The sequence below is a fragment of the Vulpes lagopus genome, chromosome 3 (assembly GCF_018345385.1).
Source record: "Vulpes lagopus strain Blue_001 chromosome 3, ASM1834538v1, whole genome shotgun sequence".
NCBI classification, from domain to species: domain Eukaryota; kingdom Metazoa; phylum Chordata; class Mammalia; order Carnivora; family Canidae; genus Vulpes; species Vulpes lagopus.
In genome coordinates this window covers 120,300,225-120,314,065 of record NC_054826.1, presented here as the reverse complement: position 1 = coordinate 120,314,065, position 13,841 = coordinate 120,300,225, and the positions used below count along the sequence as shown (strand labels likewise).

General features: G+C 48.4%; 1 protein-coding gene across 1 annotated transcript in view; it reads right to left on the bottom strand.

Moving 5' to 3' along the window:
* Nucleotides 1–1,144: 1,144 nt before the first annotated feature.
* Nucleotides 1,145–13,841, bottom strand: part of LITAF (lipopolysaccharide induced TNF factor) — a 29,892-nt gene continuing 17,195 nt past the window's right edge. Inside the window, 5 exon segments of the mRNA XM_041749589.1 lie at nucleotides 1,145–3,458; nucleotides 3,461–3,547; nucleotides 3,550–3,614; nucleotides 7,394–7,550; nucleotides 10,509–10,733. Of these exon segments, the coding sequence (XP_041605523.1) occupies nucleotides 3,289–3,458; nucleotides 3,461–3,547; nucleotides 3,550–3,614; nucleotides 7,394–7,550; nucleotides 10,509–10,728 (699 nt within the window). The 5' untranslated portion in view covers nucleotides 10,729–10,733 and the 3' untranslated portion in view covers nucleotides 1,145–3,288.

The window sequence follows — 13,841 nt, the reverse complement described above, 5'->3', positions numbered from 1 at the left end:
AGGATCCTTCAAGGGCAGACATGTGGCATCACATTTTTGTCCAAACCCATAGAAGGTGCACCGCCAGGAGTGCACCCTGTTGGGAACCCTGGACTTTATGTGTTGATGTGTCCACACAGATTTATTCTTGGTAACAAATCCCCTCTGCGGAGGGGGCAGGTGGGATGGGTAGGGGACAGGGGGTGTATGGGAAATCTCTGTACTTTCTGCTCAGATTTGCTGTGAACCTCAAACTGATCTCAAATAGCTTATTTCAAAGGGAAATAAAGGCACTTAAAAGCATGAACATTTTCCTAATATTGTGGAGACTGGGCACAAAACGGTTAAACGCGCAAGCCGGTACACTTGGCTAACTGTGTGTGTGTGTGTGTGTGTGTGTGTGTGTGTGTGTTAGTCTGAGCCTCAGAATCTTGTTTCTTTAAAATTCTTAGACTGGGGAGAAAAAGAAAACAAAAAAACAAAAAACACCAACTGAAAAAACTCCTGGTTTCTCTCTTTCATCGCCTGGCTGGATCTACTTAGAATTCTCTCATGCGCCTATGAAAAACAGACGGCTCATTGTAAACATTTGAGTCATACATGCAGGAGATAACTTTAATAGGATCAAAAATGCAAATCAGAATTTTGGAAGTAAAAATTCTAACATCTACATTTACTCCCAACGGAGATCTTTGAGCCCAGAAAGTCAGAGGAGGATTTAACATCCTGCACATGAGACACTGTCGCTGGGGGAGAAAAGCAAAGCCAAGCTGTGTGAGTGTATGAAGCTGCACTGATGAATAGCTCGGCGCCCAACAGAAGCGCTCTCAGTAGCAACTGGGAAGCCAGTTGTCCCAGAGAAAACATTTTCATGGGTAGCGCCGTGGTCAGCCAGGAACCAGTCATGTGCTTCCAGTTGGCTCTAATAGAAGCTCTAACTGTCTGAATACTTTTTGTTAACGAGACACAAGCCACCACTTCTGGAGAAGCCCACCTCTCCTAGACGGACTCACAGTAGGAAAAACAGGACACACAGCCATTTGAGGCTTAAATTGGTAACCCTCTTTGTTGAGGTCCAAGTAGGTATAAAGGTCTTGCATCACCTGAAAGTGGTTCCATGTTAACAAACTTAACTCTGAAAGCCCAGATGAACAGAGGCTAAACAAAAGATCCTTTTTGTTTTATTTCCCAAAGATCCTTTTGATTTGCAACCACATAGGAGTAAGCCTGCATTCTCAACAATACAAGGGAATGATAAAAAAATTTTAAAAAAATACAAGGGAATGAAGGATGGAGGCTTCCTACTCTGGGCATCTGACTTTATTTTTAGTTCTGCAGAGTATGTTTTATGGTCCTTGAAATAGGGCTGTTGTTTTGCAGACTCTGCATATGTAATTAATAACAGCTTGAGACCATTTGTATACCCCCATCTGAGCAAAACTGCTAAATATGCATGGCCTTCATTTTGTCAAATGAAAAGGAAAAAGACACAAACAAGATCGGGTGAGCGGCAATTTTGGGGGGACTCTGCAAGTTGGGGTCTAAATTACAACGTTAGCCACACCAAGATGATGGTCTTCTCCTGTGCCTTCTGAAAAATGAAGCTTTATCGCCAGGTAGGTAAAGGATTGATGGCATTCACATTCCCGGCCAGTTACAATGCCCCCTTCTAGCATCTCACAACTGCCCCGGATCAATTAACAAAGCATGTTTTGTTTGCAGAATGAATGAGGACCGCTTTCTTCTGTGCATTTTCTCAAAACTTGAGAGCTGTGGCCTGCTGCCATAGATGATGCCTGGTGGGTTCCAACAGCCTAACGTCCCAGTCGGACTCGCTAGCAATCCACCCAACTCAACATCGGTCATCTTGACATCGAAGGATATTCAGCGAGTCTGACCTTTTTAATCACGAGAGGTTTTCTACCCTTATGGAACAAGTAAAGGTTCTTTGTGGCTGGAAAACACAACACAAGATTTCCTTCACATCATAAGAATTTATAAATAGTTCACCGAGTGAACCAAAGATTTTATTTTTTAATTTAGTTTTTTAAGACTTTATTTTTTAAAAGCAGGTAACACCAAAGGACTATGTCGTATCCGTATTCATTGCAAAAATAATTACTGGGACTTTCAAAATATCAAAAGAATAAGCTGGATCACTGGTTACACCTATAATTTTCGGCCAATATACACATTTGTGTGTGTGTGTGTGTGTGTGTTCCAGGTCTAGGCTTCCTTTCTATGTATTATCATTCATGTGCATTCTCTGTGTCTATTATCATCAAAATGGGGACACTCGAAACTCGAGCCCAGTTTTATCTTGATTTCAAAGCTGATGCAGCAGCTAAATGAGAACTCTGGTTTGCTGACTGAGTCCTAGAAATCATGTCTTCTGATGTCATACAACGAATTGTATCTCTGAAAAATAAAGTCAGAATTCAAACTCCTTTGAAACAGGTAAGTCCCCAAGCTCTCCAGCACCATGGTACCTGGATGCTCACACTGTGCTTTCCTCTGTTTCTCTAAACACACCACTGGGAACCCCAAAGGGGTCCCACTTGAGTTCCATTATAGAGGTTTTTGTAGAACCGCACTAAACCCACATAGAGGCCATGGATAAAAATCATCCATTGCTTTTTCTGTTAAGAACCAAAAAAAAAAAAAAAAAAGAGTGCCTTCCTTGGGAAGTAGGAAAGTAGTAACAATCCTACAGTTAAGAAAAATGGTTCTATAAATCCCTCCTTCCAAAATTATGTTCAAAGGTGTTTAAGACCCAAAGGGGGTCATAAAAATGGTGAATATAAATGACTCCCCTACTAGAAAAAAAGCCCTTCGTGCAAAGTGGCTGAGGGTCTAGTGCGGAGAACCGAGGAAAAGATCCATGGTCAAGACCCGGCCCTACATGTTTCTAGCACATATTTATGATCTCAAGGGTGTAAATGTGGTGGGTGTGAATTGTTCCTCCTTATGCTGAAAGAAGGAATGAAGAAATCAAAGTGAATTTGTGTGCTAACGAAAAGGCTCTGAGAGGCAAGCCCTTTGTTTCTAAGGCAAGAGTTTTGTCATTGGAAGTGGGAACAGATGCACATGGTGGCAGGCACTGAAGGTGGGGCCGGCCGTCTGCGGGCCAGGACAGTCTCAAAAATAAGGCAAGCCGCAGCTTCTCGGTTTGAGACCACCCCCAGGAAGGCTCACGGAGGCCAGTAAACGAAGCTGGCCCATGGCAAACCACCCGAAGATATTCAGACAGGGGCGACAGTCACAGTTAAGGTGGGGTGCCTTGGGGTCACGGCAGGCGGGAACCAGCATTCAAGGTGAATGTCTTTGCATGTCCTGCACACGACTCCAAGCAGCAATCTCTGGGGTTTTTGGAGGTGTGTTACTTTTTGCGATATATTTTTTCTCCCAAAAGAAGACACGAGGGTGGAGCCCCTGGAGAGATGAGGCCACCAAGGTGGAACGGGGCCGGGTGAGGGTTGCAGAGCACTCCGGGCAGCACGTGGCTCCCTCCAGGTCTGGCCGAATCCTACAAACGCTTGTAGGTGCCCAGGAGAGCTTTGCAGTTGGGACAGTAGTGGTCCACGTCCTGCAGGGCGTCCACACAGAAGGGGATGAAGCAGCAGCCCGCGATGCACCTGAAGAATAAAAAACAGCCACACACGGAGCGCGTTACCCTCTGTAACAGTTTCAGATGGTGGCCACCAAAGATAGGTGAGGTGTCCTGACCCCTCTGAACCTCTGGCTCTGACCTTACTTGGACTCAAGGTCTTTGCAGGTGTCATGAATGAGCTCAAGACGGGATCCATCCTGGGAGGTCCAGGTGGGCTCCCTCAACCCCATGACTGATGTCCTTCCAAGAGGAGGGGACACACAGAAAGACAGGAGGGGGCAAAGAGGCGGATTGAAATCTGGCAGCCAGGAGCCAGGGACCACCCAGGCCACTGGAAGCTGGAGCAGTACGGAAAGGATTCTGCACTCAAGAGCCTTCAGAGGCAGCGCAGCACCTTGCTTGGGACGTTTGGCTTCCAAAATCCTGAGAAGATAAATCTTGGTTGTTTTAAGCTGCCGGGATTGTGGTTTTTGGGAATGGCAGCCCGAGGAAACGAAGCCACCAGCCAATGCCAGGACTGCTCTCGGATACACTGCCCTCGGTGTGTTTTCAAATCTTGGGTCATCTGAGCATCTGTCACTCTTAGATTGGGGTCAGTGACCTTCTTGCGTAAAGGGCCAGCTAGTCCACATTTTAGGCAACACAGGCCTTGTTTTGCCGAGGCCTGCACACTGCCATAGATAATCTTTTTTTTTTTTTTTTTGCCATAGATAATCTATAAACAGATGGTGCTCCCACAGAACTAAAATGGGCTGGAGTTTACTAACCCTGGTGTCTAGACTGATCACTCTTCCCTGTGTAGAGGCTGTTTCTGAGAGCAACGCCCGAACAAAATTCCCCAAATGACATCTCTTCATCTAGTAACCCACTATCAGCACACCCAGGCAGGACCTGCAGGTGGCCTGTGGTAGAAGACAATAGATCTGATCTTTGTCCCCAGTTCCCAGGCAATTAGTTCCAAAAAACTCTTGGAATTTCCTGAGCTGACAGGTGAGCCTTCTGTTATTCAAACCAAGCCCCTTTCAATTACACCTGATTTTATGCTAATAAGGCCACCAGGGCAGAGGAGAGAAAATGAGTGGGAAAAATCAGAGAGGGTGACACAACATGAGAGACTCCTAAGTCTGGGAAATGAACAAGGGGTAGTGGAAGGGGTGGTGGGCAGGGGGTGGGGGTGACTGGGTGACGGGCACTGAGGGGGGCACCTGATGGGATGAGCACTGGGTGTTATACTATATGTTGGCAAATCAAACTCCAATAAAAAAATATACAAAAAAAAAAAAAAGACAGGGCTGGTCACCAGAAAGACCCTTGGTTCATGGTGGTTCAAAGGCTAGAACTTTCAGCCCCAACCACAGACCGCAGGGAGGGAACTGGGGCTGGGATCGGGTTATAAACCCTCTTGAGCAACTGTATTCGGACAACTTCAGGATTGGTAAACAATAACACATCCTTGTGCCAGGAGAGTGGTGCACCCCAACTCCACGGTGACAGAAGCGCCTGCACTGGGGACCCCTCTGGACCTTGTCCTATGTATCTCTTCATCTAGCTCTTGTTTTATTTGTATCCTTCATAATAAACTGATAAATGCAAGGAAAGTGTCTTTCTGAGTTCTGTGAGCCATTCTAGCAAATTATCAAAGGTGAGGAAGGAATAACAGGACCCTCAGTTTATAGGTGGTCATCAGAAGTGTGGGTGACCTGAGGCTTGTGACTGGGGGCACCCCCACAGCCTTATGACCAATGTTTGCCCAAATTTATTAAAAATCAACATTTTAGGGGTGCCTGGGTAGCTCCATCGTTTAAGCATCTGCCTTTGGCTCAGGTCATGACCCCAGGATCCTGGGATCAAGCCCACATCTGAGCACATATGGGGCTCTCAGGCTTGCATCTGGCTCCCTGCTCAGTAGGGAGCCTGCTTTTCCCTCTCCCTCTCTGCCTGCCACTCCTCCTACTTGTGCTCCTTCTCTCTCACTGTCAGGTAAATGAATAAAATCTTAAAAAAAAATCAACATTTTATAATATACAGTCTAGGGAGTATAATCAATAATATAGTAATATTTATATGGTGACAGATGGTAATTAGACCTATCACGGTGACTTCATAATGTACAAAAACATCAAATCACTATCTTGTATATCTGAAATTGATAGAATATTGTATGTCAATTATAATTCAATTTTTTTATTATAATTCAATTTTTTAAAAATCATCTATGTACAGGAAGACATTGATTTACAAAAAGCAGAAACAGGATGCAGCCTGACCAGGAAACAATCTTATGAGAAGAATTTCCTCCTACTGCCTAAGTTTACCCAAGTTCAAGAAAGGGCAGCAACAGTGCCTTAGCACTAATCCTTACTTGGCTCTCCTGCATTACAAACATAGCTCCATGATACCTCCAGCTTTCAGGGGAGGGAACTGGAGCACAGAGAGCTGAGGTCACTTGCCCAGTCACACACCAGTGAGAGGTAGGATTAGAACCCACAATACCATATTTAAGGAAGAAAAGAAGGGAGGGACAGAAAAGCTGCTTCGATTTGAGAGCTGGATCGTTCAATAGTTCTGACCCTCAATAGCTCTCATCCTGTCCTTCCCCAGTTTTCAAAGATAAAAATGAGTTTTAATACAAAAATGTCCCAGGACGATGAACTTTTATTTCACATTTCCTGCCCAGGGGCTGAAGAGGTCAGCCATCACTGCAGTCCCATGGGCAGGACAGGGAAACAGGTGCCAATAAACCTGTTTGGTCTCCTTTCCACCCCACTGAACATGTGTCTTCAAGGCAGCTAAGCTCTTGGGGGCTTTGAGCCTCTCTCTTCGAAATGAGGAAGAGAAACACCATTCCTTCTAGAGCTAAGCCACCAATGAGGAACATGCCAGTTGTACAAGAGGCCAAGGCTCCTAAAAAAAAAAGATACACAGATACTGTTTCCTTCAAGGGAGAAAAATAGAGCCCATGTGGTTTTTCTGAGTGACTCCCAGGCCAGGAATAAAGAGGCTGCCTTTATCTGTTTTTTTTTTTGGGGGGGTGGGGGGGGAGGGGGGATAATTAAACTGCGTTCCCTCAAATTTCTCCAGAACAAAAACCATAATTTCTTGCAATATACTACCCTTGGTGCAGACATAAACATACACTTTCCCTGTGTAGACAATGCAAAAAATACTTGGAGTCATAAAAAGATAAGTTTCAAAGAGAGGGGCGCCTGGGTGGCTCAGTTAGTTAAGTGTCTGCCTTTGACTCAGGTCATGATCCTGGGGTCCTAGGATCAAGCCCCATGCCGGGCTCCTCACTCAGCGGGGAGTCTGCTTCTCCCTCTCCCTCTGCCTGCAGCTCTCCCTGCTTGTGCTCTCTATCAAATAAATAAAGTCTTAAAAAAGAAAAAAACTTCAAAGAGATCGCTATCAAGTATTATAACGTGCACGTTGTTCAAAGCTTCTCTCAGAGTCAGGCAAACATCATTATCATTAACTCGGTTGTGAAATCCTTCCAAAAAAAAAAAAAAGACACTGCTCAGGGTATCACTCGACAGATGCAGGGGGCTGCTGTGCTAGGCCCTGCACGCAGGGAGTGGTCTGAGCAGGCGGAGGGGGGACAGCAGCTTCTAGGTGCTGATCGGCTCAAGAGCAGTGGTTCCCAGCAGGGAGGGGTGGGTGCCCCGGGCATCAAGGGCAGAGGTCAGGGGGTGCAGCTTGCCATCCTGTGGTGCTGGGGACAGGGGTGGGGGGGCAACACAGACAGATGTGATACAGATTGAGAGGAAGGAGGAGGAGCCTGGGGTCCGTGAGGGCCCCGGGACTTACCCCAGCAGGCACAGGCTCCCGCAAGAGAGCCAGGTGAGGGCACCGGCATTATAGGACAGCTGGGTCACAATCATCTTGTTGCAGGAAGGACAGCACATCTGGATCGGACGGTCAAAAAAGGAGATGGGCTGCTGCACGTAGACGGTCTGCACGGCGACTGGCGGGACAGGTAGAGGCGATCGGTGAATGAGGAGAGCATCCACTAGACGACCCGGGATGGGGGGTGGGGGCTGGGTCCCCACAGGGGCTGGCGCGCCCACCACTTGCAGGAGCCAAAGGGTGGACGCCACCCAGGTGCCCGCGGACAGGTGAGCAAATGGCTAAGCACAATGGGATCTACCCACGCGGCAGAGGCTCGCTCAGCCTTAAAAGGACACCCTGACCCGCGCTCTAACACGGATGAGCCGTCAGGATGTTGTGCTGAGTGCCACGAGCCAGGCACAGGACAAGGCCTGCACGATTTCACGTATGGGAGGCACCTCAAGTCATCCAATTCACAGAGGAGATGGTGGGTGCCAGGAAGGGGTGGGGGGGCAACGGGGAGCTGCTGTTTACTGGGTCTGGAGGTTCAATTTTACAAGATTTAAACATTCTGGTTGGGGGGGGCTGGGTGGTTCAGTCCTTGAAGCACCTGCCTTGGTTTGGTCATGGTCATGATCTCAGCATCCTGGGATTGAGTCCCGCATCAGGCCCCCTGCACAGCGGGGAGCCTGCTTCTCCCTCTGCCTCTGCCCCTCCCCCTGCTTGAGCTCCCTTTCTCTCTCCCTCTCTCTCTGATGAATAAATTGTAAAAATAGGGGGATCCCTGGATGGCTCAGCGGTTTAGTGCCTGCCTTCGGCCCAGGACATAATCCTGGGGTCCTGGGATCGAGTCCCACATCGGGCTCCCCGCATGGAGCCTGCTTCTCCCTCGGCCTGTGTCTCTGCCTCTCTCTCTCTCTGTGTCTCTCATGAATAAACAAAATCTTTAAATAAATAAATTTTTAAAATATCTTTAAAAGTTCTAGAAAGAGATGGTTGTGACAGTTTTAAGACCACTTGAATGTGTTTAATGCCATTCAACTGTACACCAAGAGACGCTAAATTTAAGTGACAAATTTACCTTATGTGTGCTTTACCAAAACATTGGCAGATTTCCAGCATTATCATTTAGGGGGCTTGCATGCCCCTGACCCCCTTGCCACATGAGATGGGGAGAAGTTCCTGGAGCGGGGGTCTGGCTCAGCACAACCAGGCTTTCAAACTCACTGACCACAGAATCGGGTGGGGAACTTACTGCCAATGTTGCCAATGCGGTTCCTGGGCCCTATACCCACCCCCAGCCCCTACCGCTGAGACAGGCTGAGTCAGCAGGTCTGGGGCAGGGTCCCCAGAAGGCTCTTTAAGCTCCCTGTGTGGTTCGATAAAGGTGGTCTGCAGATGGTAATTCCAGAAACAGTGATATGATGGGGTTTTAGCCTCAATTTTCTTCATCCATAGATTAGTGGTTGCCAGGGGCAGGGGGGATGGGGAGGGGTGGCTAATGGGGATGGAGTTTCTTTCTGGGGTGATGGAAATATTCTGGAATTGGCGCCGATGCCTGCACTGACACCATTGCATCAGACACCTTCAAAGAGTGAACCCTATGGAGTTAATGGGAATTGTATTTCAATTTAACTCTTTTATTTTTTACAACTGGGAGTAACACGGTTGCTGCCAGGGTCCCATGAGAGAAGGATAGTAAAGAACCTGACACTCTGGGTCACAGCGAACCCAGATCAAACCCTCGATGAAACACTCCCCTCCTTTCACACACGGCTCCTGACTCCTTAATAGGTCCAACTCCCCAGTGACAGGGCTGGAGTTGGTACCAAGCCGGGGAACACTGGCCCAGGCTTTGCAACGAGTCCGGGAATCGAGCTGATACATGAAACAAAGATATAAAATAGTGCTAAAAAGAGCAAACTATGTGAAAAACATGTACAGGCATTCCCGGTTGCCAGAGGAGAGCCCAGAGTGATATAAATCATGAAGTCCTTAAGCATTCAGAATGTTTTTGCGTTTTGGCAAAGTTGCTTAAGCTCATATTTCTGTCAGAGTGACTCCCTTTTGTTCCTCTCTGCGGTGCTGAAATGCCGTTTCTATAATCTGTGTATTAGGGGAAATTAATTATTGTCCTAGCTCTCAGAACTTAATTGTCCTAGAAAGACCTAGGTAGTCTTTCCTTCCAGAAAAAGGAGTATTTGAGCATACTATAACACCTACATGTAAACTGTATAAAAGTCTTTTTTTTTTTTTTTTTGGTGCAGAATGAATTTTTGATCAGAGCATGATGAGTCTGAAGTCACTCTGTTCTCTTTTGTGTGATAGCGTCAAAGTTACTCGAGCCCGGGGACAAGAGCTCACTTTTATCAAATGACTCCTCAGAGAACTTCATTTCATCGGAACAACCCACTGAAGGAGTCACCTGATGAGCCCTATTTTACAGGAGGGGAAACTGAGTCACCAGGCAGTTAGGTGAATCCAGGCAGTCTGACCCACTGGCCTACTCTCTGAGCTGGCTATTCCCTCCTCGGCTGCTTGTGATACTGAATCACCTATGCACCTGCGTGCACCTGGGCGCACATGGGCAGCGGGAAGTCCCCAGGGATAAGGCCATGAAGAAGTAGCTAGAAGACAGGGAAGCAGGCTGGGACAGCACCTGCTCAACCAATCCTAACTCCCAGTTGTTTCTGCTCCTTCTCCCACTCCAGCCCTGGCCTCGGGGGCAGGGTCTGTCCCAGGGAGTGCCAGCAGGAAGGGTAGGGGCCTTTGAACGCAAACTCCCATTCCCCAATTCCTCTGGGATGACTGGTGGGCAGTTAGCACCAAAGGATCGGTTTGTGGCTGATGTGGGAAAGCTCATAAACTGTGCTTTATTGGGGAGGAGACATGAGCCCCCCACCCCCACCCCAGAGGTGGAACCCAGAAGACTAGAAGTGACATTCCAGGGTGAGGGGTCAGGCCAGACTGACTGGCACTTCACTTGGACTTTAGGCAGAGTCACCTCTGTGGCTCCCCTGATTCTCGCAGGGGCCCCAAGGCCAGGGTGGAGGGCGAAGGAGACAGGTAAGGGGGCGCGGGAGATGGCACGTACTTGCATTGGCATTGGGGACGGGCACTGGCTGGGTGTAGTAGGCTGGCGGATTCATGCCCTTGCCATCCGGGCCCGTCACCAGCCCCGTGGTCGGCCCCGGCGCAGGGGCAGGAGGCATAGGGAAGTAACTATTGACAGCCACCGTCTCTTCATAGGATGGGGGCGCAGTTGGCACCGAGGAAGGCCCAGCGGCCGCCTGGTAGGATCCTGGAACAGACATTTTACCTAAAGCAAAAGCAGAATACACCAGATCAGAAATGCAAGTGACACCTCTCTCTCTCTCTCTCTCTTTTCCATACCAATCTTCCCAATTTCTACCAAATGGAAAATAGGAAGAAATGGCTTGTGTGCAGCCTTGTCCAAAAACCAGAAAGGGAGTTAGTGTCCCTCCTAGACCCAAGCATTATCACCGTAACGAGGGATTCCCTAAATAAAGCTAAAAGGTAAACAGTTACAACCAAAAATCATCAAAACCTAGAAGGTCCCAAGGGCACACATCGCCCCAATCAGAGCAGACGCTTCTCTCCTGGCGCTTTGAAACTACCAACCAACGACGGCCCCGTCTTTCACATCAAGTGTAGTCCTCTCCTCTTTAACCACTTTGGGTTTTTTTTTTTTTTTTTTACTAAAAGCATCTTAGGTGCCGGAAAAGACAAAGGTGTTCCAAGTCAACCACAAACTATGTCACTGTATCTGCGAATATAGTGGGGGGCGGGGGGGGGCAGAGGAAGTCAGAGGGCAGAGAGGCACCCGGTGGGATGCCATCTACACCCAGTTCAGAAGCAGGCAAAATGAGTCATGAGCCACCAGTCAGGAAAGCAGTTAAATCCTGGAGGGGTGGGGAGTGGTGGCTGGAAGGGGTGGGGTGGGAGGTGGGGGGGTGGAGGGTGTTCTAGGGGTTGGCCCTGTTCTTATTCTTCATCTTGGGGTAGGCTTGGGTGGTATGCACACTACGTGAAAATCTAAGTGATACAATGAAGATGTGTGCACTTTTCTGCTTATATGTTATTTTTTGAAAAAGTAAACACACACACACACACACACACACACACACACACACACACACACCAGCTTCCATTTTGCAAAAGGAGTATCAGAGCAGCTAGGCACGTATTTCCTTCTATGAGGCCAAAGAAAGGGCCCCCTCGCCACTGCCTCCCCCTACCCCACCCCAGGGTGGGGGGCAGAGCTGATGCCCGCCTAGAATTACGTGGCCTGTACCCAGGGTGTGTTCCTGTCTGCAGCCCCGTGCTCAGCAGCCCCAGGGCAGCTGGAGAAGGACACAGTGCTGCCCTTTGTATGGCTCTGTTTTTCTAAATGGGCAGGGCTCACGCTGCCTTAGAAGATCCATTCAAACCTGCCTCAGGAGAAATAGGGAAATGAGCTCCCAGGGCAGTGTGCCACGGTCCGGGGCTTAGGCCTCTTCCCCCACATGCTGCCCCCATGGGAAGCGGAGGCAGTAATTAACTCTGCCAAGGGGAGAAGGGGAGACTCCTTGGAGGAAGCTCTGCCTTTAAGCAGAGACCAACAAAGGAGAATGAGATCTCCAGGTGGAAAGAGAGGTTCCACCTCAAAGGGGAAGGAGAAGCATGGGAAAGTGGACACATGTAAAACAAAGTCAATAAATAAAGCTAGACAGGTTGGGGCCGGGTTGTAGAAAATTTGAAAGCCCTATGGAGGTGTTTGGGCTTTATCGAATAAGCCTGCCAGATAGAACCTTCTGGAAGGATGGAAACCTTCTCCTTTTGGGCTGTCAATATGACTGCACGCGCACACGTCTAATACTGCATGCAAACTGTTGGAAAACTTACATAAATTTACAGAAACTTACCTAAGTTTTCCCACATCTCCAAGGGGCACCTTGGCTATGTGAATCTACTTTTCCAAGAGCAAATTTAATGAGCTCTGAATCTATATCAGGCATCTCTGACAAAATATTAGCATCCAATTTGGGATCTGATGTCAACACAAAACACACCCTGGATTTTGAAAAACTGTAAGACATTCACATGAAGTACTTCATTCATAATTTTTTATACTGACTGTACGTGGAAACGATGATATTCCAGATAGGTGGGGTTAAGTAAAATGTGTGTCTATGCACTTTTTAAAATGTGGCTACTGGGACGCCTGGGTGGCTCAGCGGTTGAGACCCTGCCTTTGGCTCAGGGTGTGATCCTGGAGACCTGGGATGGAGTCCCACATCGGGCTCCCTGCATGGAGCCTGCTTCTCCCTCGGCCTGTGTCTCTGCCTCTCGCTCTCTCTGTGTCTCTCATGAATAAATAAATAAAATCTTTAAAATAAATAAATAAATAAAATAAAATGTGGCTACTAAAAAATTGTTAAACTGCCTCTGTGGCTCACACTTTCTGCTTCTACAGGTCAGCAGCACTGTGGAACAAGGGGAGCCATGGAAGGTGATAGAGAAGAGGAAAGGTCTGACCCGAGAAAGTGTAGATGGAGCAAGTCTGTAAGAGAAGCGAGAAGCAAACCTTGGAAGGCCGCCATGCGTGGGTGGAGGGGATGGCGGGTGGCCGCTATGTTCAAGTCGAGAAGGGACCGTTAATCAGGAAGGCAGAAGGGCAGCTAACGAGATTGCAGGGCATCTTTGTGCAAACGGGTCCGGGGTTTAAAAAAAAAGAATGATTGTGAAGGGGCACCTGGGTGGCTCAGCGGTTGAGCGTCTGCCTTTGGCTCCGGGCCTCATCCCAGGTCCCAGGATGATGAATCCCGCATTGGGATCCCCATGGGGAGCCTGCTTCTCCCTCGGCCTGTGGCTCGCTCGCTCTCTCTGATGAGTCTCTCATGAATAAATAAATAAAATCTTAAAAAAAAATGATTGTGAGAAGCGGTTATGGTATGTTATCAGTTTCCTCTGACACATGGGAACAGAAAAGCAGAAGGAGGAAAGGAGACAAGAGCACAAACAGCAGCCCGGGACACTTCGTTACCAGGTTCACCCCCCAAGCTGGATGATGTTCCTTCCCCTTGAGCTCCAGGAACCATTTCCTCCTCCTCCTCCTCCTCCCCCTCCTCTCCCTCCTCCCCCCCTCCTGGCCCCCCCCACTCATCACCACCACCACCCACCTCCCCGCAGCTGCTTCTGGGCCCGGCCTGCGTGCGCAGACTCTGGCTGGGGCCCAGCAGGCCGCCTGGGTGCTCTGGAGGAATTTGCGACCTCACCAAACGTCAAGGACTCGCTGTCCCTTCCTGTCTCAGGAAAGGCAGACAGACCCCCGGCTGCCTACACAATTTATTACAAAAAACTGACTCACAACAGAAAACCGCAAGAGCCGAGAACACCGGTCGGACAGAAGGCCTAAAATAGCTCG